Source organism: Aspergillus ruber (assembly GCF_000600275.1).
Source record: "Aspergillus ruber CBS 135680 unplaced genomic scaffold scaffold00048, whole genome shotgun sequence".
In the NCBI taxonomy this organism is placed as follows: Eukaryota; Fungi; Ascomycota; class Eurotiomycetes; order Eurotiales; family Aspergillaceae; genus Aspergillus; species Aspergillus ruber.
Window position 1 is genome coordinate 2146 of NW_024467344.1, and position 27024 is coordinate 29169.

Genomic DNA, 27024 nt, shown 5'->3' on the forward strand with positions numbered 1-27024 from the left:
CGGCGGATACTGGGCTCCCATTGCTGGACCCAGCGTAGGGGGAACCTTGGGGGGGTCGGTCGTAGGGGGAGTCCGAAGGGGGGGGGGGGTCATAGGGGGGTCGTTCGTAGGGGGAGCCGGAGGGGGGACCGCCATAGGGAGAGCCTGATGGAGGGCCACCGCCGTATGGGGGTCTGTCGGAAGGAGGGGGACCGCCGTAGGGAGAGCCTGATGGAGGGCCGCCGTAGGGGGGTCTGTCGGAGGGAGGGGGGCCACCGTAAGGAGGGCCCTCGTAGCGGGGACGGTCGTAGGGGGACCCTGAGGGGGGTCTGTCGTAGGGAGGGCGTTCGTACTGCGGTGTGCCGCCGTAGTAGGGGGGTTGTTCGTAGTAGGACATTGTCGTGATATGCTTGGTTGTACTTTGTAGTAGGAGTGGAAGAAGAGAGGGAGGGGGGAAGGGCTATATATATGGCTTCACGGATGGAGGGGCAACTGCATGTGTACTATGCCATGTATGTCCATGTGTACACTGTATGTATACCCATCTGTGCTCCGTACCCGTACACCATACATAGTTAACACACTTCCCCACTACGGAGTAAACATCAATATCAATATTAATTAGGCAGATGCATTTCATTCCCCCTTTATCCGTACCAACCAGTCCAGTCCATAATGATATCCAGGGCGTAACGCCCGGAATAAACGCCGTCAGACTGTTTCAGATTCAACTACTATCCACAAGCCACTTAGCTGCGCCTTATGTGGCATGGCAGGCATCAAGCCATACATACAAGGGCCCAACTAAAGTGGTCCAACCGCCAACACCGCGGCCGTGACCCCCGGAAGAAGCATGCCGAATGCAATAGAAAGACCTCGGCTATGGATTGGAGGGGATATCGGGTATGATTTGTCTGCGTGGATGCCCGCGTGAGTTGTTCGTTTCTTGTCTTGTCTGTTTTGTAGGTGTATCGGACGGAGACTGTTTTCGTGCATTCGGGTGTGGCGGTGTGGCGGTGTGGCTAACTATCGACTAGTGATGTTCGAAACGATAGTTAGTCAGTTCATTCCTGGGCATGGAACCTGAGATTCATCTGTGGGAATGTGTCTGACGGGTCAGGTCGGAAATTGCGGGGTGTATGGTATACAGTGAGGTGTCCTCTACTCTGTATACGGAACCTGTATTCGGTATCCGTAGTCCATACGAGCAATTTATGCGCTTGGCTGCATCTGTTCAATGCATTACACCAGATCAAGTACGTATTGGATAATTGCAGAGGGGTCGAAGTCGAATGTAGTACTACGTGGCTGTGCTGTGACTGCGGCTGGCTGTAAGGCTGGCCTTGTGGATACCTGAGGATTGCATCTCGGGGTTCCTGCCCCGAGTACTTCGTACCTGTACAAAGCATATTGTTGGGAGTATTCCGAGAGAGCTGGTGGTCCCCATTAGTTTATCTATAGCTTGAATGCAACTTAGACATGATTAAATAACTATCCTTGGTCGAGATAATGGGCCGGTCACCGATATATATGTTGCTCGATGCAACTGTAACCAAACTGAACGGCTACATGGAAGTGATCGTGGTATGTGATCGAAGGCAACGGATTAATGAAAGTCGAAACATACAGAAAATCAAAGCTCATGAAAAGGCTGCACTAGCAGCAAGAGTATCAAATACCTTCATGAAAAAGGACAGGCAAAAGAAAAGATACCCGAAAGAATAAAAAAAAAAAAAAATGAAGAAAACAACAATCTCAATCTAGATAACCATAGAGAAATCTACCATACAAATATTCCATCCTCATCCGAATTTACTGACCAGGACCCGCAAAATCGCTGGACTGTGCACTATCCGGGTAGAAGAAGGTAGCGACCGCAATGATCACATAGGCCGCTATGAGAAGTGCGCCCTCGAGATAGTTACTGCGACCGTCGAGAACCAAGAAGTTGACAACAAAGGCTGTCACGAACAGACAGATGGTCTCGAACAGCGTAAAGTACAAAGACATGTCCTTGTCCATACACCAGCCGAGGATAACGACCAACGGAGTGACGAAAATAGCAATTTGGATACTACTTCCGACAGACACACCAATCGACAGATCCATCTTGTTCTTCGTAGCCACACTGACGGCGGTAACGTGCTCTGCAGCGTTACCCACAATGGGCAGAATGATCAAACCAATAAAGGCCTCGCTGACGTTGGAGCTTTCGACCATCATTGGAATAGCGTCAACCAGGAACTCAGCGCAGACCGCCACAAGAGCAGTGGAAATGAGCAACATGACAACAGCTGCCGTACGGGACATTTCAGGCTGCACGGTCGGTGGTGCAACTTGGACAGCGACTGGGTCTTCGTTGTTAGGGTTAGGAAAGCGGGCAGCCCCACGGGCGTACTGCACAGCATTGCCAACCGGGGGCGGGCGGTTCATCCGACCTGGAAGAGAATTGGCGCGTCGGAGACCGTGTGCATTAGGACCAGGTTGAGCGGCAGCAGGTTGTGGCTGTCCGCTTGAAAACACAGTATTGGAAAGCAATGAAGGCATAACCGGTCTAAAAGGCGACTTTCTCTTCGGAATGTCGTCAACGGGGTTGAGATCTTCGCGAGCGACATTGGGTTCCGACAGGTGCGACTGTAGGGAAGGCCGATTTGGCATGGGGGCGCTGTCAATAACTGCGTCTTGCTTCTCAGCTATGGCCTCTGATTTATGTCGCCTCTTCTGTTCCTTTCGGGCCTTCCGATCCTCCTTGGCGGGCTTCACGTTGACGCTGGATGGCTGTTGTCCGAAGTCTCGGGAACGGGGCATCTCCAGCCGCCTGGCATCGTCGTCCGCGTCGTATCGCATGTCGTCGCCAAATTCGACGGCACACGAAGCGGAATCATCCGTGGAGCCCAGAGCCGAATTGGATCTGTCAGCGGTTGCAGGGCGAGGCAGTTCGGTCAACTTTTGGCGAATCGACCGCCGTGTGGCAGTGCCCTTGGAACTAACACTGGATTTGCGATGTCTTCTGGGCTTCATAGCCTTCTTGATACGTTTGGCGGTGGTCCAGGATGTTGTGGTATCGTCAGAGTCACTAGAGGAGCTGCTGGAGGAGTCGGAAGAATTCATCAACTCCGCCAAGATACCAGGGTGAGATTCCTCATCAATAATCTGTTGAGGGATACTGGCGTAAAGGTACGAATGGGACTTGAGCTGGAAGATGATGTAGAGAATGTACACCAGCAACAAGACGACACTCGTTCCGCGGCTGACTTTGAGGGTGTATATATCGGCGACTGCACTGTTGGACCATGAGGCATGGAATGCGGTCGGAAGGAGCAGACTCATGACACTCAAACTCAGGAGACAGGCGCTCATTTGAGTGACGGTGCTGTTGTAGATCTGTTCTTGGAAACGGAGACCTCCCAGAAGAAAGGCCATTCCCATGATCAGGAGTAGATTTGCCAGAATCGAGCCGAGCAGTGAGGCCTGAACGATGCGGATTTCATTCTTGACCAGAGCAATAATGAAAATGATCAACTCGACTGCGTTTCCAAAGGTGACGTTGATGAGTGCACCGATGGTGTCTCCCAGGCGCATTGCAACACACTCTGTAGCGTGACTCAACAAGCCAGCCAGAGGGATGATGGCCACTGCGTTCATGGCAAAGATGATGGCAGGGTCCAAGCCGACAGCCTCGACGGCGATACCAATTGGTACGAAGACCAAGAGGACATTGACCCAGCTGTGAAAGAGGGCTGTCTTGGTGTGCTTGCAGAAACGGATCGAGCCATGTTTGGCGCGGACCAATAAGCCAAGCTTTTGTTCTTCGGTTTTGTTTTCCGTACTCGACCCCGACTCCGCGGCCGGGGTCTCTTTGGGAGGAGTCACTTGGGCATCTTGAGAAGGGGCGGAAGGCTGTATATCCGGGGGTTCCTCAGCGGCTTCCTTGCTAGGTTCTTGCGAGGGTAGACTGCCATCGAACGCGTGAGCTTTCGCCCACGAGTGAATCCGGTCTAGCGTGCAGTGTCAGTATAGCAAACAGGCACAAGGGGTGGATGTCTACTAGGACTCACGCATGTATTATGGACTGGGTCCTGGGGGTAGTCACAGGCACTGCCTAGGTGCAGACTGAAGTAGAGCGATAAAAAGTGGAAAGATCGAAAGAAAGGAGAAAATGAAAAAGACAGAAAGAGAGGAGGGAAAGAGAAAGAGATAAGGACAACGGGGATGAAGCCTTACTTAAGCCCGGCTTGGCCTTGGCAGCCTCAGGACAGTGATGCGTGCCAAGCCTCGGGACCCACGGTCTAGAAACAGTGGAACACGCAAGCACTATACAGAGTATACAATTTCTTGTTAATAGAACATTGCATTGTGCTACAGGTAAACATGACTTGATTGATACAGAGTACGGAGCAGAGTACAAGCGAGTCTGATCGACTGTGCAGACTCGGGCATTATCCCCTACGCATTCTGTCTGGCCCAATGCCACATTTCTGCCAGTCACGGCATTAGGCGCTGTCGCCTCACGGGATCTATGCTTCATTATTGGTAGATTACAGACCCATCGCGGCCTGAGGATCTTCCGGATTTCCGGTTTGATGGCATCATTCTTTTAACATTCATAATATTACAGGCTGAATACAGAAGAGGTACACACATCCCTTACAGTACATACCACATAGCGGTTGTTTGTAGGCAGCAATATACAAACAGTCCTTGTACCCTGTACTTGTACACGGTTTGAAGATGGACACCAGCCGAGATTGAACCACTATCCAGAATAATTCCGTCGATCATGACTCCACTTGTCGGCCCAAAATAGCGTGGCTTGTCTGGCTGCACCGCCACAAGCCTTTCCTAATTCACGATGCTGAGCCACATTATGTCATGTGAATCACGTTATTTCATACAAGAGTGCACAAGATAGCCATGATGTCTTCCATGCTCTTCTGTGACTGAAGCCTCATTGCTGCCTGGATCCTGCCCTCATTGTGCTACCCAGGCATGCAAATGAAGCATAATGACATCGGTGCCAGGGCTCAGGGTTGATCGGCTTTGCATAAGGCTGGGGATGCTGGTGTGTAGCACAGAACAAGGCAGCAGTCGAGTATTGCTGCAGGTGTCGGATACTACCCTCTTTTGAATAGTTAAGAGTACATAATAGTACAGAAATTATGATTGCGTTCCACAGCAAGCAATCATTCCACAGGCGAGAAATATACAGAACGTAGTCAAGGTAGAATGTCCAACCAAGCCATGTTCTGAATAAATGTGCATAGGCCCGCTATGCAGGGAAGCGTAGCTGTGCTCTAACAACTATTACATTGTTTCTGGACTCACTTGACCAGGGCCCATCATCAACTGGACAATCTTGTCATGATCCCTTTCCTTTGCAACCATCAATGCCGTCTCATCAGCAGAATCCCCCTTATTCACACTCACCTTTCCAGAATCAATCAAGATCTTGACAATATTGTCATAACATTTGTTAGCGGCTCAGATCAAGTCAAGTCTGTGTTTGAAGGATAGCTATCACCTGACGCATCTGCGTCGATGGTGCTAGCGTTTATTCAAAACTTGACAGCCCATTCATAACCATGGGACGCAGCATATAATAGTGATGTGGCCTCAACAATGGATTCTTTATCACCCACATCGGCACCTTCGAATTGAATGAGACGCATGAGCGTATACTCGTCTTTTCCCCCTTGATTTTTCAGGGCCTGTGAACGAGCCTCGCAGGAATGTTTCTGACATTTTTGACAATTTTGACATTTGAATCCTTCCAGCTTTCGAAATGCATGGTAAGCCACTTCGATTGCGGTTGTTTCTAGCAGATTCAGAGCAAAGAGAGAAAAGGAGAGAGAGAAGTAAATTCTCTGCAGTTTAGATGGAGCCGATGCAAACCAATGCATAATTGCAAGTTATTTGACCAATCGGCATGCCGATTAATATGGACGAGTGACCCAGGCTCTTATAGCCCCGCTCTATCGAGAGGGAAGAATAAATAACTGAAAGTCTCTAAGTATATGCTCGCCGGAAGAAGTTCATTTGCTTGCGCAGAGTAGTTAGTGATGTTTTTTTCTAGAATTGGGACGGCAAAGAAATTACCCGATCTGTCGGACGCTGAAGAATCTCGCGTGCAAATGCTCTTCAACCACCACTTCCGCGGAAGAGTATTCTTCAAGACAGTCTCTCAATCTGTTCTAGTTCTGTTTTCCATATTCTAGAACACCTTATTTCAACGTTTGATCGCGGGAGATGCACCCGCGTTCGGCACTTGGCTCGGCTCCGCCACGGTACGGCAAGCCGGTTTCTCGTACCGGAGGCGATGCTTCGCCTTAACAGGAAAGTACTAGTACAAGCAGACATCTTTTTAACAAAAGTAATGTTATGTTCGCACACTCCGGTCCAGTTGACAGTGAAAGACGATGGTTCCCTATGAAAGGTCCAGAAGCTCCAAGCTTCTTAGGTGGGTTGTCACCGAGTTACTCGAATATCAAAACTCACCTTAACAGGACACTACACCCATCATCACTATGCTCCCGTCTTGAACTAGACATCCGGTCCTTTTCAATAATGCTAAAAGGCGCCCTACCACCAGCAATTGTAATCGCCATGTAAGCCTCCACCCACCCTAACAAGACCACCCCTAACAAATCCACAGCAACCAAAGCGACGCCATCGCAGACATAACCCTCACAATTGGCTACATCTCAGCCTTGATATCAGTCCTATCGCAGGGTCTGTTACCACGAGCCAAGTTTATGAAGATTATGCTTTTTAATCTCTTGGCTACTTGTGTATCGGCGTCGTTGTGCTGTTTGGCTGTTTTTTGCGCAGTGAAGGCGAGGCAGAATAGTACACCTGTGGATGCGTCTGAAGGTGTGAAGGATGGATATAATAGTGATTCTTGTGCCGTTTCTGCAATTTGGCTTATTTTTATGATTTGGTTCGTCGCCTATACTATATGCTGAGATTATGCTAATCTGTCTAGGGGCGCCAATACGCTGCGAGCATGGAAACCTATGGAATTGCAGGACCCGATGGTTGCATTTTCCATTTTCTCATGTGTTACGATAACTCGAGGAGGAACGTTTATTACAGTCGACGAAGGGTTATCATTCATTACTCGACTACTGAAAGGGTTCATGCTTGGTTTTGCCATTGCGACTGGCGTGTCCCTATTTATCCTCCCAATTACCAGCAGAGGACATGTCTCCCAGGATATCAGAGGCTACGTCTCTCAAATTGATGCCGTACTGCAGGCGCAGCTGTCCTTTGTCAAGCGAAGTTCGACATCAGGTGTGTGGACAGGTGATCAGGGTCTCTTGGAGCGGACACGAACCGCGCAAAGCGGGATATCAGGTAACGGAGGCACTGAACCTAATGGCGAGTCAAGCCTGGACTCAAAAAGGCAGAAGCTTGGCGCTGCAATAGGAAAGCTAAATGCTTTACACGGCAAATTACAGTCTGATCTTTTTTATTCGAAAGATGAGTTTGCATGGGGGAAGCTGTCAGCAGGCGACCTTACCAAAATTGGTGATCTACTACGGAGTGTTATGCTGCCTTTGTCTGGAATGGCCATGCTTCCGGATATCTTGGACATGACCGTCAACGGCGAAAGGACACGAGGCAACTCGATAGGAAGCGTCGATGATTCAGAAGAAGACAATGTGAAACGCTCGGAGATAAGGAAGGTTGTGGAAACGCTTGAAGAGCGCCTTGGAAGTTGCACGGACTTGATGCGCTCTGGGCTACAATATGTGCTTGTCACGCTCAATCTAGTCAAACGCAGACAACTGGAAAAGCAACTCAAGGCACGAAACAATAACTCAAGTGTTCATGATGAAGAGTCTAAGGGTGGCATTCTTGATCCGCTCCAGGAAGACTTTACATCCCAATTCGAACAGGCTTTATATCGATATCACGCGCAGCGCAAGGAGCTACCAGAAGCGCTCGCATATCTAGAAGCCTTCTCGTCGCCGGAAAAACATGACGGAAATTCAACAAAATCTACTTCAGAAATGCTCGCAGACCCAGATGTCAGGCAAGAGTTCTTCCTCATTGTATACATGGACCATCTACAGCATGACCTTCTACATGCAACTCTCGACTTGATCAAATTTGCAGATATCAAGGTTTCAGACGGCACAATGAAACGAAGCAGACTCATATTCCCAAAGCAGGGCTCGATTTGGAACTGGATGACATCAAGCTTCACCAAACAGCCACCCCGTCGACAATCTACCATATCCGACTTATCAACATACCAAGACCCCACCCCAGAACCCTTTCCAGACTCCGAAACTCTCCCCCCATCAAACGTTTTCGAAAAAGCAAGCAGCATCCTCCGCCAAATATCCCGCCTCATACGATCCGAGAAAAGCATGTTCGGTTTCCGCGTAGCAGCTGCTGCATTCTGCGTGGGCATCGTGGCCTATCTGTATCAAACGCAGGAATTCTTCATCCGCCAGCGTGGCATATGGGCTATGATTGTTATTGTGATTGGAATGAGTCCGACAAGTGGCCAGACGATGTTTGGGTTCGTGGCTCGTATCGCTGCTACAGTTGTCTCGCTTGCGCTGAGCTTGATTGTGTGGTATATTGTTGATGGAAGGACGCCTGGTGTTATTGTTTTTCTGTACCTTGCTAATGTCTTTGAGGTATGCCCCATCCCCCCATATCCCATTCACGATCTCTAATATGGAACAGTACTATTTCTACCTCAAAACCCCCCAATACTTCGGCGCCGCCATGATAGCAATCGTAACCTTAAACGTAATCGTCGGCTACGAGCTTCAAGTTCGCAAACTGGGCCTTGAAACAGCCACCTCAAACGGCCAACCCTACTACCCTATTTACCTCTTCGGTCCGTATAAACTTGCGACTGTGGCTATTGGTTGCGGGATCTCCTTCTTCTGGGTTGTCTTTCCGTATCCGATTACGGCGAAGTCGAGGTTGAGGAAGATGCTTGGTAGGGGATTATTTGTGCTGGCAGAGTTTTATAGTGCCATGCATGCTACTGTTGAAGTTTGGTTGGGTGAGGTTGACACCACTGGTACTGCTGAAAATAGCACCATTGCGATACAGGAAGGGAATAGATCTCATGAGAAACTGGCAAAGCACAGACAGACACTGTTTAAGGAGGAAATGGCCTTACTCAATGCCCTCCATGCGCATAGCCACTTCACAGCCTTCGAACCGCCCATTGGGGGCAAATTCCCCAAACAAACCTACGACGCTCTAATATCGGAGACACAGCGCATGCTAACAGCTATGGCACTCATGGCGCATACAACACAGAAACTGTCCATCCAACACCCCAAACACCAAAACCAACAACACCAACGAAACGAAACACCCTGGTCCACACACCTCGCCCATATAGCCCAAACCTCACCAACATTCAACTCGCACGCCCCAACTTCCCTGCTGTGCCACCTCTCCGCCTCTCTAACAAACGCGCAGCCTTTACCTCCCTTCCTCGCAGCGGGTGTTTCCTTTCCACTTGCTAGGGAAATAAAGAAAATTGATGGTGAGTTGTTGAGTATTCGGTATATTGAGGATGCAGGGTTTTCGGCGTTTGTGGCGCTCGAGGTGCTGAGGAGTATTGTGGGGGTTAGTTTACAGGAACTTTTGAGGTGAGTTTTAGAAGTCTTACAATCACTTTTGGGCATGGGTGCTAACTGGTGTAGTAATGTGAGGAGGTTGGTTGGGGAGATTACGTTTGACTTTGGGGAGGATGTGGATGGAGATCAAGAACGGGGTAGGTTGATGTCTTTGGCGGATCGGGATTAAGGGGACCACGGAGTATGTAGACAGAGAAGAGATGTAAATATAATCATGGTATATCATTCAATATTTTAGTCGTTGCGTCACGTTATCGACAAGGAAATTCAACATATCTTTCCGGAAAAAGTACCTATACAGAAAGCAACAAACACCAATACTCGCCAAGCACATCAAACAAAAAAAAAAAAATCAAAGCTTATTTACCCGCAGTATCCTTAATCAACTTCACAATATCGTCCGGCCCCAGACCCTGCGCATTAACCTGCTGGTACAGGCCACCAGAGCCTTCCTTAACAGCACCCACAGCCCGATACTTGGGCGTGAACTTGCGCTCCAGAAGATGCGTACCAAGTCTCGAACCAAGACCGGTCTTCTGAGCAATTGATTCAACGACGACGAGGAAGGGGCTTGAACCGTAGACCTTGATAGCATCTTCATCGACGATGTTAAGTGTCGGTTTGTTCACGAGACCGACGTCGAGGCCTTCGGCGCGGAGACGCTCGACGGCGTCCAACGAGCGGTATAGCATGTCACCGTACGAGACGACGTATCCTGCCGAGCCGTGACGGATGAATTCTTCTTTGCCCGGTGTGAACTCGTAGCCATCGCCGAAGAGCTTCTCCTCTGTGCCTTCTTTCAGGATGTAAGGAACCTTAGAGCGAGTGGAAAAGATAAAGCGAAGACCCTTGCTGAAGAACACCTTCTGGACAACAGCCTTCATCTGCTCCCCATCAGCGGGGAAGTACAGAGCCGTGCTCTCAGCATCCATAAGCCCGTTATCAGCGAAGAAATGGTTCAGGCCGAAATGGCACGTGTTATCTGCGATTTCGTCGACACCAGAGTGCGAGAAGTGAGAGAGCACAGAGCACCCGTTCAGCCGCGCCATGGTGATTTCAGAAACGCACATCTCCAGGAATGCAGAGAAAGTTGAGAAAACGCCCTGCCGGGTACCGTCGGAACCAAATCCGAATCCTGCAGCGGCAGAGAAATTACCGCGTTCCATTACACCTGATGGGACGAAGACTTCGGGGTGTGCGCCATGAATGCCCTTAAGCCCTGTTGAGCCTTCGAGGTCCGAGTCGATGACCATGACTCTGCGGGCGGCTTCTTCTTTACTGAGGCCGTCGAGGACGGAGTTTACTGCCTCACCGAAGATAACACGATTCGCACCCTTGTCTTTTGTCGAACCCAGGTATTGGTGGGTGTTCGAAGAAGCCTTGATCATGTCGTAGAATTCCAGGTCTTCGGACTTGTAGCCGCGGTTGGTGAGGTATTTACGGGCGATGTCGACGGGGATGACGTCGTGGGCGTTGGTCTTGCCCTCAATACCCTCGATACCAGCAGCCATCTTCCTGTCGACGATGAGGGCCGCAGGGCCGTTGTTGTTGATAACCTCGGAGACACCAGCGTACAACGACTCGAGGTTCTCGCCTTCGGCGCGGAGGACCTTGAGTCCATGTCCTTCCAGTGTGCGACCGATTTCGTAGCCCTTGAGGTACTGCGAGGGATGTCCGGCAATGGTAACATCGTTGTTGTCAATGAATAGCTTGACATTAAGGTCGTTGGCGACAGCGATACGAGCAGCCTCGGCGTCGTTACCTTCCTGCTGAGAACCGTCCGAGCCTAACAGAATCACATTCTTGTCCTTGTTCGCCATGGCAATACCGTTCACCATCCCCCACATGTGTCCGAGGCGTCCGGAACTAAATTTCACGCCTGGTGTGAGGCCCAGTTCGGGGTGTCCGGGGAGCTTAGAGTCCGCATCACGGTAGTTCAGGAGGTGGTTCGGGTCGATCTTGCCGTCTAGTGCTGCGAGGAGGTATTGTGTGGCGACACGGTGGCCGGCTTCATCGAACAGCGCGTCAATGTATCCACCGGGGTTTGCATTGATAAATGCCAACAAAATGCAAACTTCGGGAGCTGTGTCAAAGGGACCACCGGTATGTCCCGCAAGACCACGCGCAGACCCGGTCGCCGTAAATGCTACAATAGCATCACGGAAGACATCAATGTTATGCTGAAGATCCTTCTTCTGCTCAGCCGAGAGCTTCGAGCTCTTCGGATCGAGTTTGAGGTTCTTGAATTGCGAGAGATCAACTGGGAACCGATAGCCTGTCATATTGTCAATTTGCAACTACTGAAAGTAATTGTTAAGAAGACTGAAACAGAATATCGCACATCAAGTATATAAACCAGCGCCCTGGATTCCGCAAAAAAAAAAAAAGAACCAGGGAAAACAGCACTCTGATATCACGTGTGGAGGTGGATGGCACTGACGTCATGTGATATCATACAGTCCACCATAGTGTGCCAATTGGAGCACAGCCCTCCGATGTCGTCGCGATGTTCAACAGGTTACTTTCCTTGTAGGGAGTCTTGCAGTTTCTGATTCATGATCTAATGGTCTGGATTTGGTGGTGGTTGCCGGGGTTGATTGGCTGCGGTACCGGGGGTTGTTCCATGTATCGGCGAAATACATCTTGTTTCTGTCGTTGCTTCGGAGGGCTCGGAAGTTATGCTGATTAAAAGGCATCGGAAGCTGTAAACAGCCGCTCTTTATTCTTTGCAGTGCTGTCAAGTCGGTGCCTACTCCTAACCTAGTCTACTCGGTATGAATCTGAAGCAGGAAGGTCACTTTTTAAATTGGAACAACCCGCTCTACTAGAAGAGATTTCTGCGCAAAAGAAAGTTGTCAATAATGCTAGATATGATGCGGAACATCGAGGCAGGGGCTACATATGTTTAACGTACCACGATGCATCTCAATTTGTATGGTAACCAGATGTATACACAATAACGCCGTAGTGTCTCAATCAGCCCATGTTTTGTATTTGTGCCATATTCCCTGCCAACTTTCCAGCCAATATTTATAATAACCCTGTTCATATGGAAGGAATAGTAGCTGCAGCACCGTTTCCCGCAGGGCGGCACAATGGACGATCGACGAGCATGGAAAACCAATTCGATGCGGCGGTCTAGACTACTTCTAGTAAATCATGAAGTATAAGTCTGATAGACTTGAGTTGCATATCTCCTTCGGAGTGTCATGTCATGTATTACTGGACGTGCATTTCCGTTGCGGTAAAAAGGATATACATGCTTGCTTTCTTCATTGATATGGTTTCCTCGATCGGTACCTTGATCGATGCCAATACATTTTTATTATAAATGCAAGTATCGTATATTTTGAATGGTTGGCTATGGCCAATGAGCCCGGGAGAACAGATACAGCTTCATAGCTCCGAAATCGACAAACCCTAGGAACCTGGGGACGACTTTTTGAGAAGCTTCGCAATCTTTCTACATTGACAAGCAGACCTAAACTTAATGGCGCCCAATTGAAAGTCTATTCAGGAACCAGAACCCCCAATATAGCTTAGCGTACATTTGGTGCATATTACTTGCCTATTTCAAAAGCGTATTCGCACGGGCCATATGGTCCGGCTGCTGCAGTATGACTACAACTCAGGGTTAAAACACACGAGCAAAGAAAATGTATAAAAAAAAGGAATAAGGACCTACACTGCTCATAATTTTCCTGGATGAAATTAATTGTTAAGGATAAATAGGGCCAGTACTAAAACGCATCTTTCCATTCTTGGAGCTTCCGGTATTTCACCACTAGCATCTTCACGATCTATACAATGAACCTCTTACTAACTGCGATAGGTTCGATTGTGAGCAAATTCTGCGGCATCGCGCTTGCTCAGAGTCATCGACTTACACTGCTAGTCCGCAGTCCAAGCAAACTTCCGGACACAATCCTGCACAATGAAAACGTCGATGTCATCGAGGGCACACTTGACAACGAAGTAGCTATAGACCAAGGTTCGCGGTGCGGCGCAGATGCTTTCATCTCATTCGCAGGGCCGTCGCCATGATCGACAGGGACTGTAAAGCCATGCAAGTGGGATCCATTGAACCTGAGTCCAACGCTAACACGTCGCACCACAGCCTTTAACAAACGGATGCAAAATCCTAATCCCAAGCCTCCTTCGCCATAAAATAACCCGCATTCTTGTTCTATATACCCCTTCTTACCGCTGTGCCTCGGATACCGACACATTCAAATAAGAACTAGGAATCTGGACCGTTAGAACCTTCTGTCCCGGGGCATATCAGGAGGTGACTGGTATTGGAAAGTGTTTTTCGTTACTATCTGTTGATGATGGGGCATGGGGTACAATGGACGGTGCTTCGTGTTGATGGGTTGACGAATGGTGCAGAGGGGTCGGTTAAGACGACGTATCCAGGTAATAGGGAGGATGGGCTTTGGATTAGCCGTGATAGTGGCGAGCTGGGTATTGGAAGAGGTGGTTCAGGATAAGTGAATTCGAGATATTTCTGCATCAACAAAGCAAATAGGAAACTTGGATCCACTGATTGGTCTCGAGGAGGGATTAAGGGTTACAGTGGAAGATTGTGAGACGACACCAGGAGAGCCAGAATGAGAAGCTGGACGAATAATGACGGGATGATTTTTAGTCGTGGATAAGAGCTATTGATTTTCAAGGCCTATGAGAATTGATTCAACAGGTTCGGTCTGCTTATTAAAAAAATGTGCCTCAGAAGCTGTACTGTAGGAACTATGACTAGATCCATTACCTTATACTGGGGGACTTTTGCCTCTTCTCAATAAAAATCTTCTCTCCAAACGCCTCCCTAACACCCTCCACCCCAATAACCCTCTCATACCACCCCATAACACCTGGAAACCTGCCCCTAATCTCCTCACCAATAACCAATATAAACCCTGGAACCAACGCCGAAGCAATACTAAGATCCCCCAGACTCACCCCCTCCCCATCACCCAACCACGTCTTCCCTTCCAAACACGTCTCCAAGCAGCCTAATGCTCTCTCTAGGCCATTCAGCGCAGCCTCTTCCTTCTGAAAATCAAACACAGCCCGCCCAATCCGCCAGAGTACTAGCGGAACCGTATCTGCGCGCGCTGAACAGTAGTCCGGCCTAGTAGCTGCTCTACGGCAGGACCGTTCTCAGCGACGAACTGCGCGATAGCATCTGACTCGACGATATTTACACTGCCACTGGCGGATGTGAACGCGGGTATTTTGCCGAGGGGGAAGGCCAACAGGAACTCTGGCGTGTGGTTGGTTTTCCCTAGTTCGAATGGGGCAAAGATGAGGGTTAGGTTGTTGAGATTGGCAGCTGCGAGGATCTGAGTTTCATTATTAGTACTTGCTCATCGGAGTATTTGGGGGAAGAGAGGGGAGAGGTACTTTGGTGATACGGGTGTTGTTGGGGTATGTGTAGATTGTTCCGAGCGGCATTGTGGTGGTTTTGTTTGATGAAGTACCCTGTACTGTATGTTGGATTCTATTGAGATGGATTGCGGAATTAGAAGTAACTAGAGTGGGAGTAGGTGAAGACAAGAGCAGTGTTGAAAGACGAGGCTCGGAGCTATGCTCGGAGACATTCACCTTCGTATTGGGACCAGGAACACTGGCAGGGATCTGAATCCTTCTAAATACGACTTTGATAGGCGCATTACCTTAAACGGTCTAGTAGACAAGTACGTTACGAATATAATTTGCATGTACTATATGTCTATTTGGTGATGATACACAATATACACCTTTCCCCATTAACTACTGTACAGAATTATCAACACCAAGCACCACTATGCCCATATCTACAGAGTAAAGGGAGAGCACTCGCTATCTTTGATGGAATAGTAAGCGACCATGCCCTTGGACTGGTGTTCATTGCTATGGCAGATGACCTGCCACGTTCCGGGGGCAGTGGCGTTCATGTACAGCGTGGACATGGTGCCAGGGATTGCGCCTAACATTGTTAGTATCTAAACGAAATGATGGAGAAAGGGGGACATACTGATCGTGCTCATCCTGTTGCCGTTGTAGACAAAGCCGTTTCCGTGCATGTGGAAGCTGTGGGGGTCTTCTCCTTGACCTTGATGTTGTTAGAGTCCAATCTCGTTCAATCAATGTGGACGGTCGACTTACCATAAACATACCAAATGACCTCGTCATTCAAGCACATCTCAAACGTTGGCAAATTGTTCAAAATCATCCCATTAAGCGAATAGAACGTCGGCGCATCATCATACTGCGTCGACGACAACAAATTTGTCATCTGCGGCTTCCAAGTAGACACATTCCCATACTGCATCAACTCCGAGAAATGCTTCTCATAATCCACAGTAACGTTCTGCCCGGCCCGCTTCGCATTCTCCGCAGCAAAAAACGATACCGACTCATCAGTTCCCTCCAAGAGGATAGGGAATTCCCGGTACCGTCTTCTCGTCTCGTTCATCTTGCCGCGCTGGTATGTCATCTGCGGACCGATAAGGCCGGCATTCATATCCTCTTGCATGCTGACGTAGCTATGGTATGCGTGCATGGTGGCGGGTTCGTTGTCGTTGGGAGCGGCGCTTTCGGGGACGACCCATTTGTACAGGACGCAAGCGCCGGGTGGGACGGCATCGCCGGTGTAGGTTTCGTTTGTGAATTCGTAGGTCGAGCCTTCGCTTTCCTTTGAGTATGCGAGACCCATCGAGTGCATAGAAGCATAGTGCGTAGCGAGGTTGTTCAGGAACAAGATTTCAACCATGTCACCGACTTCTGCGCGGATCGTGGGACCTTGGATACCCTGCCACGGCGGCTGGACAGTCTTCTCCGAGAAGGAGGCATCGGTGTAGCCGCGGTAGACGGCTTTCTTCCATTTGGTGATGAGGGGTGTGCTCAGGTAGTCGGCTATTTTGGCGCGGATGGAGGCCTTAATGGGCACGCCGAGCCAGTTGTCCCAGCCGGATGGCGCATAGTCCCATTCCGTTTCTTCAGCGGCGATGTAGTATGTTCGAACATTACCGCTGAAATGGAAATCGACAGGAGTCTGCGAGGGTAACTGGGCATCTGGACGGGCTGTGCAGTGTGATACCGGTACCGGAGTTGTAGAAGGTACTGTGACTGCGGACGATGATGGGTGGGGAATAGCCGCGGCCAGCCCGGCCAGGAAAGAAGTGAGAAGAAGGGCCATTATATAGTAACCAAAAAAAAAAAAAAAAAGAAGAAAAACGACTAGAAAAAACCAAGCACTATTCTAGAAAGCTTGGTGTTCTCGGCATGAGAAGGATTGAGCACATTTCCTCTTGGCTTGACATTTGTCGGGGTTTATATACCCCTGGCACGGTATGTGCCGTGTGTGGTGGGATGCTCGGCCCATCCCAATTTCTCCCGCTTTGAATGGGATTTGAGTGCAGAGCCCCCACGGGATTGGCTGCAATTGTTTCTGTTTTGGCTGTTTCATTTTTTCCGTGGTGATTACTGTAAAGGGGGGTGTTGTTATTTGTCGATTGAAGGCCGAATACTTATGCATCGGATTGTCTTGGTGACAAGCTTTCCTTGGCGTAGATCATCGGACGCTCGGTCCCTGATGGGTTTGGGGATGCGCACTCCTCAAGGCCTCCAGGGGGTGTACACGACTTGAACGTATGTTGAATGCATATTGATCTTGGGGCTTTATTGATTGGCGGCTTCTAGCAGCATCCGGCCGGTCCCGAAGCATGATTCATGGCGATGAGCCGGAGAGATGATGAACCATGGATCGAAGATCACTTCGTCGCTGTTTCCCTGCCTGTTCCTAACCAACATGTCTCGCTTAGGTAGATTTACTGATATGCTATTTCTGCGGGACCTCTCCAACTGTCTGCGAGCAGTTAATGATTCCCAATAATGGGTGGATACGGTTCGCCACACGCATCGTCGTATCGACTGCCAACATTCTTATTATGGAATAGACTACTGAGCTATAGTTTAGGCTTGCTACTAGCATCATTTACCCCTCGAGATGGGGAAACGCTGATGTCTTCTCTAGCACTGTATGCAATAGTGCAGATATCAATCCCAAGTATCATTTAATCCTGACTATTAGCATTCGGCATATTTTTATACCAACCATTTCTTAACAACCCTGCGGGTTACGAATTATTGACCGTGATAAGAATACAATATGATCGCGGTGACTTTCGCTGCACACGCTGCCTCCGTTCACCTTGTTCGCATTCGTATTCGGGCGAAACTTATTGATCATAACCCCACAGGATTGGGCCTGTGTGTTTAAAACACCGCAAAAGAAACAAAACTTGCCTAGCTAACGCGAAAAGGACGCATACAGATACGCAACTTCCTCCTATTGCATCCCATGCCTGTTTCTCGAATTCACGCTTAATGCATGAGCCCGTTTCATAAGGCCTACGACCGAAGAAGTGATGCCGACTGGACCAATCGTTCCAAGCGGGCTTAATGGTCGTAATCTCTGGTAATCGGATTTATTTGGTGATCATACTTAGTAGGTCTCAGTTTGCGGTGGCCAGCGCTATTTGCATGGCCTGTCGGGTTTATATACATGTAAAGTGAGTAGGTGTAACCATTCGTCCTTCACCGCAAAATATGGGGGGGAAGAAAAAAGATGCGAATTGCTATCAGGAGTATATCCACCAGAGCATTATCTAGTAATATGTGTCTTCGCAACTTTGGGTTGTATTGTCCTTGATATTGATGTGTCTCGCCATGTCTATATATAGCCCCGTTCTTTACCACATACTCCACATTTTACCTTGGCTCACATTAACAACCACATCATCAGCTATCATCATCAAGCACCCAAATATCCTCAATACTCTATGGTTTCGGGCCTGATAATAATGGATCAGGATTCTTCCAGTCGTATCCAAGAACAAATGACCAACATTGGCATACAAAGCGGCCATCGGAGCTAGACAAGCCCAGGCCATTACCAGCCCGGATGCTATGGGAATGACCCTGCAAACACGATACAATCTTAGAAACGCGTAAAAAGCCACGGGTTTCACTCAGCTGTGTCTATATCGGTGATAACACCAGAGCCACTGCGAAGCCTTTTAGATCAAGAATGCTTGAACACGATTATCAGTAGTGCAAACCTTGGCTCGGCGACCTAAGGCTTTCATCTCCTCTCGGTTCTAAATGCAAGTTAGCTTGCTTGGTTGGTGATCGGAGCGCAAGAGAATGCATACTTCATCCACATCATGGATTCGTTCAACGACATAGAATCACTAGGGTTATTTCCGCTTGTCCAGTGGAATAAGTCATTCTAGACATGGACAATGGAAGCTTTGTCTACGCTACCGAAAACAAGTTATCAAGAATAGAACAATGCGGCCGCATTAGGAAATACCTCATCAGGAATGCAGCTACAAAATAGATATACTCAAACCGAACTAGAAATAACTGAAGTCTAATGTAATTTCTCAACTGCTGGCTGTATCTTGTCTCTTCTGTCCTTGTCTTCAACTTCATCCCAACGAAGCACATACTGCTATTAACTAGACAGACTCACCTGACATTAAAGATGATTAACCTGCCAACCGGATTCATATCCACCGGCATGCCACCGCGATCCATGGAACTGCCGTTTGCACCATGGCGGCGGGTCCGGTGCCAACGGCTATCAAGTTCTGCTGTGTCAAGAACAAGCAACTAAGCTCCAGACTATAGCACATGCGAAACCAACCCACCCTCATTCGAGATAATAACCACAGTGGAAACTCAGAAAATTCACTTCCCCTTTAACAACATAATATCACAGACTACCAGCATCATCGACTCCTATCTTATCAAAACCGCGTCTCTTTTTACTCCGGTAGATACCAGGCTAGCAGATCCACGGGTCCACATCCGCCGCTGACATCAACGAAACGTCCCCCTAGGGCGGTCTCGACGCATCGTGATGATAAAAAACAATGGCGAGCTTTTTGTAATGGTGGCTAGCCTTTTACACACAATTTGGGGCAATGATGAATTCGTCAATCTGTTTCTATCAGGCATCGCCGTCACTGCTCCCTTTGAGCTATTTTGTGTACTCTGTAAAGACCAACGATCCTCGCGGGAGGTGAGCATTGCGATGTTCATGTGCTTGTTTTGTATTGGAAGGCGCGGGTACTAGTAGGTTGGACAAACTAGATCCTATCCGTCACTTAGTGATGTTACTTACCTATGTAGAGTAGGACAAATTTGTCACCAAGCACTACCAAACGAGATGTCCGACCGCAAAGGCAGCACAAACTCCCTCCTAACCTACCGCAGCCAATCCAGCTCGGAAGGAAGCCCCCGCGGCGGCGACGACAACATCCCCCGCGAACAAGGGATGCCAAAGCAGGAGGTCCGCCGAGAAAATGAGCAAGATGCACAACCAGGACCATCATCGCAGCACCCTCCCAGTCCGAAACCAGCGCAGCGAACACCGAGTCCTCAACACCCGACAAGATCACCGCGCGGTCAGCGCGTACGGTTCAAATCAAGTGCAGGATTTCAACAGAACCCGCCGAGAAGCCTGTCGACTGAAGATGAAAGGACAGAAGCTGAAAAAACGCAGAGGAATCAACAGCCTCATCGGCCATCGACGCCGTTTGAGCATGGGTCTACGGATATTGCTGATATTCCGCTAAGCCAACGCACCACAGAAGCAGAGGAGCCGCAGCAAAAGGAAAGCATGGGAAAGAAAGCAGAACATGAAATTGAAGACGAGGCCGAGGAAACAGAACAAAATTTCAAGGATCGGATGAAGAACACGATTGATGTGATGAAGAGGAAAACAGTCCAGTTCCTGGCTATGCTGGGACGCGAGGAACATAGCGGTGATGATTTAAGTCCAGGCGTTTACCATGCGGACTGGGGTGGTGGGGGTGATGTCCCCGTGTCAGAGGTCACAGATAACAAACACAAGACTGATGAGGAGAAGCGAAAACAGCATGCGACTGCTAATACCGAAGCGCACAAGCTCGTGCGAGAACTCAACCAGGACCAATCCGCACATCGACGTAACGCCCGTGGTAAACCCTATCCACATCAAGGTTCAGATATCCAAGATACAGGATCAGGAATCGAGTCTGGTCTTCGCTACCGCTCTGGCGGCGGCGGCGTCCTCTCCCAACTCATGAAGCTCAACAACCCACAAGACCAAGGGGGTGCAGCAGGCCGGTCGTCAAGCGAAGCATCCACCCCGGCAGCGTCAGGCGCAACAACACCCCGCAAAGACAGGCCCAAATGGTACAAGAAACAACAAAACGTCTCCACAACAACCTTAGGATCACAGGCACGGAGCGGAGCAAGCACACCAGTAGGCAACGAGTCCCTATCCGCAGCGTCAAAGCGCCAATCTAAACAACCAGACCACAAAAGACTAGAAGACGAGATCCGCGTCACAATCCATATCGCCGAGATCATCGCCCGCCAGAGATACATCATGCAGCTCTGCAGAGCGCTCATGAAATTCGGCGCGCCAACACACCGTCTTGAAGAATACATGCAGATGACAGCAAAGGTCCTCGAAGTCGACAGTCAATACCTCTACCTACCGGGCTGCATGATAATGTCCTTCGATGACCCGTCCACACGGACAACAGAAGTCAAACTCGTCCGCGTAGCACAGGGCATCGATCTAGGCCAACTAGCCAACACACACGCTGTCTACAAAAATGTCGTCCACGATATCATCGGCGTCGAAGAAGCAATCCAAGAGCTAGAAGAAATCATGAAAAAGAGACCCCGCTTCAACAAATACATTGTCGTCTTCGTCTACGGTCTTGCAACAGCCACAGTCGGCCCCTTCGCCTTCGAAGCAAGACCAATAGATATGCCCATCATCTTTATCAACGGCTGTCTTCTCGCTATCATGCAACATGTTATCGCTCCCCGATCAGTCCTGTACTCCAACGTCTTCGAGGTCACCGGCTCTGTGCTTACCTCGTTTCTCGCGCGAGCCTTCGGGTCCATACGGCATAACTCCGAGTTCCTCTTCTGTTTTTCCGCCATCTCTCAATCCTCCATCGCGCTAATCCTCCCGGGATTCCTCGTTCTCTGCAGTTCGCTCGAACTTCAATCGCACCAAATCGCCGCAGGCTCCATCCGCATGGTCTACGCAATCATCTACTCCCTCTTCCTAGGCTATGGTATTACCGTTGGAACAACAATCTACGGCCTCATCGACAACAACGCAACATCCGAAACCCAGTGTTCGAAGATAGGTGCTTTTAAAAATCCCTACGTACAGCGCTTTCCCTTTGTCGCGATTATGGTCGTCTGGCTGGTTATCATCAATCAAGGCCGATTTAAGCAAATACCCCCCATGCTAGTCATCGCGCTAGCAGGCTACATAACAAACTACTTCTGCACCGAAACCCTTGGCTCAAACTCCCAAGTCGCAAACACAGTCGGCGCCTTCACAGTCGGCGTATGCGGAAACCTCTACTCCCGGATCTGGCATGGCCACGCAGCAACGGCTATCCTCCCTGGTATATTCGTGTTGGTCCCGAGTGGACTTGCGGCGACGGGGAGTTTGATTTCGGGGGTTCATTCTGCGGATGAGATCAAGTCGAATGTGGGGCAGAAGGGAGGAGGGAATGGAGGTACAGGAGATACGAGTGTGACGAATTTGGGCTTTGGGATGATTCAGGTTGCGATTGGGATTACGATTGGGTTGTTTTTGGCGGCATTGATTGTTTATCCGTATGGAAAGAGGAGGAGTGGGTTGTTCAGTTTCTAGACATTGTTTGGTGTATGACTAGAGTAGTAGAGTGATAGAATAGATTAGATTTGGAGATGCTATATATGCAATGATATTAGTGTAACGTTGTGCGCTGCACATATCTACCAACTGTACTATACCAGATCGACTGCACAGCGTCGTAGTCTAAGAACGAGACCCAGTTTGTTCCCGCCAAACCGCATATCCAAGCAACTCTAGTAAATACCGCTCACGGTACGCGAAGACCTTTCTCCCAACAGCCTTTAGGAATCCCCTTGCCCGTTCCAGTAGCAGATCCGCAAGCTCAGCGTCTGGTTCGCTTGACGCACCGTATCCTTGTACAAAGTGCTTTGGCGAAAGGGTGATCTGGCCCTGTGGATCGACTGAGGGTGCGTCTCCGACCAGCATCGAGATGACCGATTGATCTTCCTGCAGGAGCCATTCGCAGAATGACTCGAACATGTGGTTTTGTGCGATAAAGCAGATTAGGGACTCGAGGGAGTCAAGGTTTACCACGGTCCTGGGTAGGGCCGTAGGTGATGACTGGGCGAGGGCGTCGTGGACGGCGGAAACATATGATAGATCGGCCAGCAAAGGAGGCAGAGTGCCAGTGATGACGTGGTCGATTTTTAGAGTCGAGGACGAAGAGGATATTATAGGTCTGTCGTATCCAAGCTTGTAGCGCCAGTAGTAATTGCAGAGGATAAGGGAGACGATGCAGGGTATCAGGACGACGTATCCCCACCACCGCGTTGCAGTAACCATTGACGCTGCGCCAGCGACCAGGCCGTTTACAGCATTCGTAACGGCATGCCACTGAAATCGACGAAAGCGAGTTCGCAGCCGTTGTTTTTGCTGCGGGGTAAGCGTGTAAATGGTCGTGTCATCGCACCGCTGACACGCCCTGTCATGCAGCTGAAACCGCCATACGAGAACCCCCGACCATATGGCATTGAATAACCCAAAAACCGCAGCCATCGAATTACCCACATACCCCGAAAGCAAATTACTCGCCTTGAATACCCGTGGATTGGCCCCGAAAATCGCCATGATTGTACCCACCCCGACCATCAACGCGCCCAACCCCATCAACACATCCATAACTATCCGATCAACCATCTCGGTGCCCAGTTCTCTTATCCCCACGCCCAGACGACTATCCAGGACCTGTATAAGCTCCCCGTCCTTCTCCTCCGGAGACATCGACAGTCTCTCCCGCAGAGCAAGAAGATCCTCTCTCTCCGCCCGTAGTAACCGCACATTTTGGTAACTCAGGTAGAAATCCCGCACCGCGAAGAACGTCATGCTCAGCGCAATCGGTCCCCCAATAGCCATAAGTATCATTGCATGTTTAGGAACAGGGATCTGGTTCCATACGTTGGCAGCGAAATCACCCGCGTTTGCAAGCTCGAGGTATCCGACACCGGCGAGGAGGCTGTTTTTGATTTGTTGCTGGCGGACGAGACGGTAGGGTTTATTCTTCTTGATGTATTTCTTTTTGTGCGATCGGACGAGGGACACGTGGTGGTCAGGCGGGACATGGCTGGAAAAATAGTCGGTCGGGGTTGGGAAGGAGAGTGACGAGTGCCAGGTAAGATCGCTTTCGGCGCGGATAAACTTGGGGATAACGGGCGGGGCTTCGAGGGAGGATAATTCGGATGCCATTATGGCATGGCTGTGGTCCAGTACGGCGAGAGGAATGAAGAAGAGAGAAAGAGAGAAGGAAAAGGGAGAGAAGAAAAAAGAGAACACCTCAGGAATGACGCCATTCCTAAACGGGTAATGATGAAGATGTCGTGGGGCTCTTGGCACGCCTTATAGGGCTGAGGATCGCCGAATTTATCCTACCGCTATTGTTCCCATTCCGAGTTCCGATTAGGCTGCTCTATTTTACAGGACAACTAATCTCTAAATGCCTCGCTTTCCTCCGGGATGACGGGTCCAGGTCCTAGAGCAACTAGCCCATCTTCGGGTCCACCCAGGACATCGTGACGAGGCTATTTGATTAGTATTTCGCATAGCGTGGGCGTAGTATACAAAGCACTTACTGGCTCAGGACTAACCGCAAGCGCCATATTCAAGAGAACGGAAATCATAAAGGCCGCGATCTTCATGTTGATTTTAGTTGCCTGATGGCTTGCAGGTTGGGCAGACGTGTGGAGAAGTGTGCGGTGTATGCATACCGAGAGATACCTCACTATTTAATATTGCTCAGAATACACGATGCGCACGGTGACATCTATTAATTGACTCGTGCTGACCGTCATGTAACATATCATCATTCAGACCCTCCGGTATGTAATAAAACAGTGTATCCCTTGCTTCGACGCAAGCCGCAAAGCTTGCATATGGAGGTTGGTATCTCGTCAGCACATCCACAGTTATGCTGGAAGTAGCTTATCTCGGCTATCCGGACAGTCGTGATCCGATACAGGAGCGGAGAGCATTGCTGAAACTTGTGCGTTTATGTACCGAGATCTCGAATTGTACAGTGACCTTGTCACGCCTTTCGTTGCGAAATATGATAGGGTCACTAGAGAGACTGCAGCGCTCGATTCGAAGGCTGCAAAGGCCCCAAAAAGAAGAACCGAAGCAAGTGAGTCAGTGCCCCATGGTGTTGCGTTACATGCAACGAGTACGTAAGGGCATTAAGGAGCTAAACTGCCAAGATGTAAATATTGTTGAAACAAGCAAGCATATTTCCGTGATAAATTGTGCGATCATCGATGATATTGTGCCTCTAATTGTCCCTTTTTTTGCTTTGGCGCGTGGAATCTCACGCTATTGCAAGCATATGCCAGACAAGTGCTCCGTCTTAATGTCCAGAGATAGCGTAAGGCCTTATCTCCCTGAATCTATCCAATATGAACGATGTGTCAGTCTTACGTCCAGTGTCATTCGGTGGCAAACATGATGCTTTACGTTGTATAACTGCCTACATCAATATCCAACCCCCAAATCCTCAACCTTAAAAATCCAGCATCCACAATTTTTATCTTCACAACCTGCAAGAATGGCTACGAAGATTGCACACACAAATGCCTTCCCAAGCCGCCAGGCTCTAGTCAAGAAGTTATACACCAGAGCCGGGATACATTCGCGCGGCCTTTACGGTGATGAGGGTACTAATTAATACTAACGAGTAATCTAAGCTCTAGGATTCCCGCGCGAGAGCTCGAAGCGTCCGGAACTGACCAAGATATCCGCCCATTGCCTTTGTGAGACCCAGACTAAGCCATTGTCCGCGTTTGACATTTTAGAATCCGCTCAAATGGGCAACGCAAAAGCAAGGCTAACGCTATATATCCAATGCCTCGCAGGAGCGACGTCACGCTGTGGCATTACTAAAGCCAGAGGCTGTTGGCACTGGAGCCGGTTGAACTCTCGCAGGATGGAACTCGGCTAGATATGCTGTTCTACTGGCTTGATCGGAAAACACGGGAACGCAACAGAGTAGATATTCTGCAGTAACCAGATCATGTACTGAGCCTTGGTGATTTTTTGTCTGGGAACAACAGAGGAATCGAATTACGAAACTTCAGGAGGGGGAAAGAATACAATCAAGGGACTTGATCATCCTGAAGACAGAAGGTCCTGTTCTGTGCCCGCTTCCAGACTAAGACATTCTGGAGTTGCAGTGCTATGTGCAGATTATTGTGGCTATGTCTGCTGCGAGAAAAGATGGGGATAGTCATGAGTATGAGGGGTTTGATGGAGAGACCTACCATAGCGATGAGTAGCTGCCTTATAGTGACGATCCGTGATTTTTGGCTGGTTAAAACTTTTCTTTACACTGAGCGCGTAGCTATAACTGCAAGAGGCTTTTCTGAAAACGATATTTCATACCCTGTCCATTGGATCTCCAGGTTGAAAAACCCTATGCTTCTATATAAAAAACTTCTACCATATATACTTTTGCAACAAATAAAGCGTCGATATGTGCCCTTATTGCCTTCGCTACTCTTACAGAATGACCTGATATATTTTATTCCTGTCTTGCAGTCCCATAGTCGGATATCGCGGGCTGGGTTGCTTATCCTTGGTATGAAGGGAGTGCTGGACATTATTATGCCTTAGAGCATTGTGCTGTTATAAACGCCGATTCCTTGGTGAGGCCGATGTTCTCTGTAAGAAGAACATAACATTCTCTGATCGCGTGTCTTGCATAACTCCCGGAGTTGTAACAAGCCATTAACTCGGGCGCAAACTGCCGAGTTTCTGTTGCCCCTAGCCCTTATTATTGCTAAAATCCTCGAACCGATTTACATGTTTTAAAGGACAAACGTTGCTTTCCCCCGTTGCTTTCCCCCGGTACTTGTGGGTACTGGCGGGCAAGGCAGATCTGTTTGACAGTGCGCTCTGTTCTGTGCTCGACTTTCAGTTTTCCATTTCAATCTTCTGGGTGGTGAAGATGCTCCAGGAATTGTTCATGCTCGGTTTTTTTGGGTCCTTTTGCTTAGCGCATAAGGATAGATATGCGCTGCGTCTGCAGGTTTACCAGCCTTTATCAGTGTATTTCTTTTGATCACATTTCCAGGACAGCACACCAGCATGCGACTATTGGAAGCCTCATATTTGGACGTGGTTCATGTAAAATAAATAGGCTCAAGCTTCAGTATGGTTTGGAGTGCGCTTCCTGGTTATTCCCAACGTCTTTGAGCAAAGCTTACAGAATTACATTGAAAGATGGATCGTTACGGGAATGAGCACTTTATCAATCAA

The 27024-nt window shown here is 49.1% G+C and overlaps 10 protein-coding genes across 10 annotated transcripts in view; 3 read left to right on the forward strand and 7 right to left on the reverse strand.

Moving 5' to 3' along the window:
• EURHEDRAFT_406828 (WW domain protein) overlaps positions 1-376 on the reverse strand; it is a gene marked incomplete at both ends in the record, with an annotated part of 1120 nt that extends 744 nt beyond the window's left edge. Inside the window, one exon of the mRNA XM_040780484.1 lies at positions 11-376. Coding sequence (XP_040634167.1) covers positions 11-376 — 366 coding nt within the window. The remainder of the gene's footprint in view (positions 1-10) is intronic.
• Positions 377-1402: 1026 nt separating this feature from the next.
• EURHEDRAFT_417366 (putative membrane bound cation transporter) lies at positions 1403-4332 on the reverse strand. Its single transcript, XM_040783183.1, has 2 exons — positions 4038-4332; positions 1403-3977 (listed from the first exon to the last, which is right to left on the reverse strand). Exons 1-2 carry the CDS (start codon positions 4039-4041, stop codon positions 1792-1794), a joined length of 2190 nt encoding a protein of 729 aa, XP_040634168.1. The 5' UTR covers positions 4042-4332; the 3' UTR covers positions 1403-1791.
• Positions 4333-5270: 938 nt separating this feature from the next.
• Positions 5271-6121, reverse strand: EURHEDRAFT_526967 (uncharacterized protein). The gene is made up of 2 exons (XM_040787004.1): positions 6071-6121; positions 5271-6013 (listed from the first exon to the last, which is right to left on the reverse strand). The coding sequence occupies exon 2, from the start codon at positions 5877-5879 to the stop codon at positions 5535-5537; it is 345 nt and encodes a 114-aa protein (XP_040634169.1). The 5' UTR covers positions 5880-6013; positions 6071-6121; the 3' UTR covers positions 5271-5534.
• Positions 6122-6151: 30 nt separating this feature from the next.
• Positions 6152-9860, forward strand: EURHEDRAFT_289872 (MFS transporter). The gene is made up of 6 exons (XM_040778227.1): positions 6152-6436; positions 6483-6584; positions 6632-6916; positions 6962-8630; positions 8680-9608; positions 9663-9860. Exons 1-6 carry the CDS (start codon positions 6396-6398, stop codon positions 9763-9765), a joined length of 3129 nt encoding a protein of 1042 aa, XP_040634170.1. The 5' UTR covers positions 6152-6395; the 3' UTR covers positions 9766-9860.
• On the reverse strand, positions 9805-11959 carry EURHEDRAFT_417367 (thiamine diphosphate-binding protein). Its single transcript, XM_040783184.1, has one exon. The coding sequence runs from the start codon at positions 11876-11878 to the stop codon at positions 9956-9958; it is 1923 nt and encodes a 640-aa protein (XP_040634171.1). The 5' UTR covers positions 11879-11959; the 3' UTR covers positions 9805-9955.
• Positions 11960-13409: 1450 nt separating this feature from the next.
• EURHEDRAFT_427945 (uncharacterized protein) lies at positions 13410-13631 on the forward strand (the record flags this gene model as incomplete). The annotated part of the gene is made up of 1 exon (XM_040783390.1): positions 13410-13631. A coding segment is annotated over one exon (222 nt), but the record flags the coding sequence as incomplete, so codon positions are not given.
• Positions 13632-14360: 729 nt separating this feature from the next.
• On the reverse strand, positions 14361-15050 carry EURHEDRAFT_519098 (uncharacterized protein; the record flags this gene model as incomplete). The annotated part of the gene is made up of 3 exons (XM_040786746.1): positions 14361-14648; positions 14717-14938; positions 15000-15050. 3 exons carry the CDS (start codon positions 15048-15050, stop codon positions 14361-14363), a joined length of 561 nt encoding a protein of 186 aa, XP_040634173.1.
• Positions 15051-15294: 244 nt separating this feature from the next.
• Positions 15295-16783, reverse strand: EURHEDRAFT_526969 (Cupredoxin). Its single transcript, XM_040787005.1, has 3 exons — positions 15744-16783; positions 15613-15690; positions 15295-15564 (listed from the first exon to the last, which is right to left on the reverse strand). The coding sequence occupies exons 1-3, from the start codon at positions 16774-16776 to the stop codon at positions 15413-15415; spliced, it is 1263 nt and encodes a 420-aa protein (XP_040634174.1). The 5' UTR covers positions 16777-16783; the 3' UTR covers positions 15295-15412.
• A 3140-nt stretch (positions 16784-19923) lies between these two features.
• EURHEDRAFT_467057 (DUF1212-domain-containing protein) lies at positions 19924-22320 on the forward strand (the record flags this gene model as incomplete). Its single annotated transcript, XM_040785150.1, has 1 exon — positions 19924-22320. The coding sequence occupies one exon, from the start codon at positions 19924-19926 to the stop codon at positions 22318-22320; it is 2397 nt and encodes a 798-aa protein (XP_040634175.1).
• Positions 22321-22467: 147 nt separating this feature from the next.
• EURHEDRAFT_510506 (uncharacterized protein) lies at positions 22468-23967 on the reverse strand (the record flags this gene model as incomplete). Its single annotated transcript, XM_040785949.1, has 2 exons — positions 22468-23781; positions 23842-23967. 2 exons carry the CDS (start codon positions 23965-23967, stop codon positions 22468-22470), a joined length of 1440 nt encoding a protein of 479 aa, XP_040634176.1.
• Between the last annotated feature and the right edge of the window lie 3057 nt (positions 23968-27024).

Coding starts and splice junctions, on each gene's coding strand:
- EURHEDRAFT_526967 (XM_040787004.1), bottom strand. CDS start 5,879: ATGCATTGGTTTGCATCGGCTCCATCTAAACTGCAGAGAATTTACTTC.
- EURHEDRAFT_289872 (XM_040778227.1), top strand. CDS start 6,396: ATGGTTCCCTATGAAAGGTCCAGAAGCTCCAAGCTTCTTAG. Junction 8,631..8,679: donor ACCTTGCTAATGTCTTTGAG/GTATGCCCCATC, acceptor AATATGGAACAG/TACTATTTCTACCTCAAAAC. Junction 9,609..9,662: donor AGTTTACAGGAACTTTTGAG/GTGAGTTTTAGA, acceptor TAACTGGTGTAG/TAATGTGAGGAGGTTGGTTG.
- EURHEDRAFT_526969 (XM_040787005.1), bottom strand. CDS start 16,776: ATGGCCCTTCTTCTCACTTCTTTCCTGGCCGGGCTGGCCGCGGCTATT. Junction 15,691..15,743: donor GGTCATTTGGTATGTTTATG/GTAAGTCGACCG, acceptor AACAACATCAAG/GTCAAGGAGAAGACCCCCAC. Junction 15,565..15,612: donor CAACAGGATGAGCACGATCA/GTATGTCCCCCT, acceptor TAACAATGTTAG/GCGCAATCCCTGGCACCATG.
- EURHEDRAFT_417367 (XM_040783184.1), bottom strand. CDS start 11,878: ATGACAGGCTATCGGTTCCCAGTTGATCTCTCGCAATTCAAGAACCTC.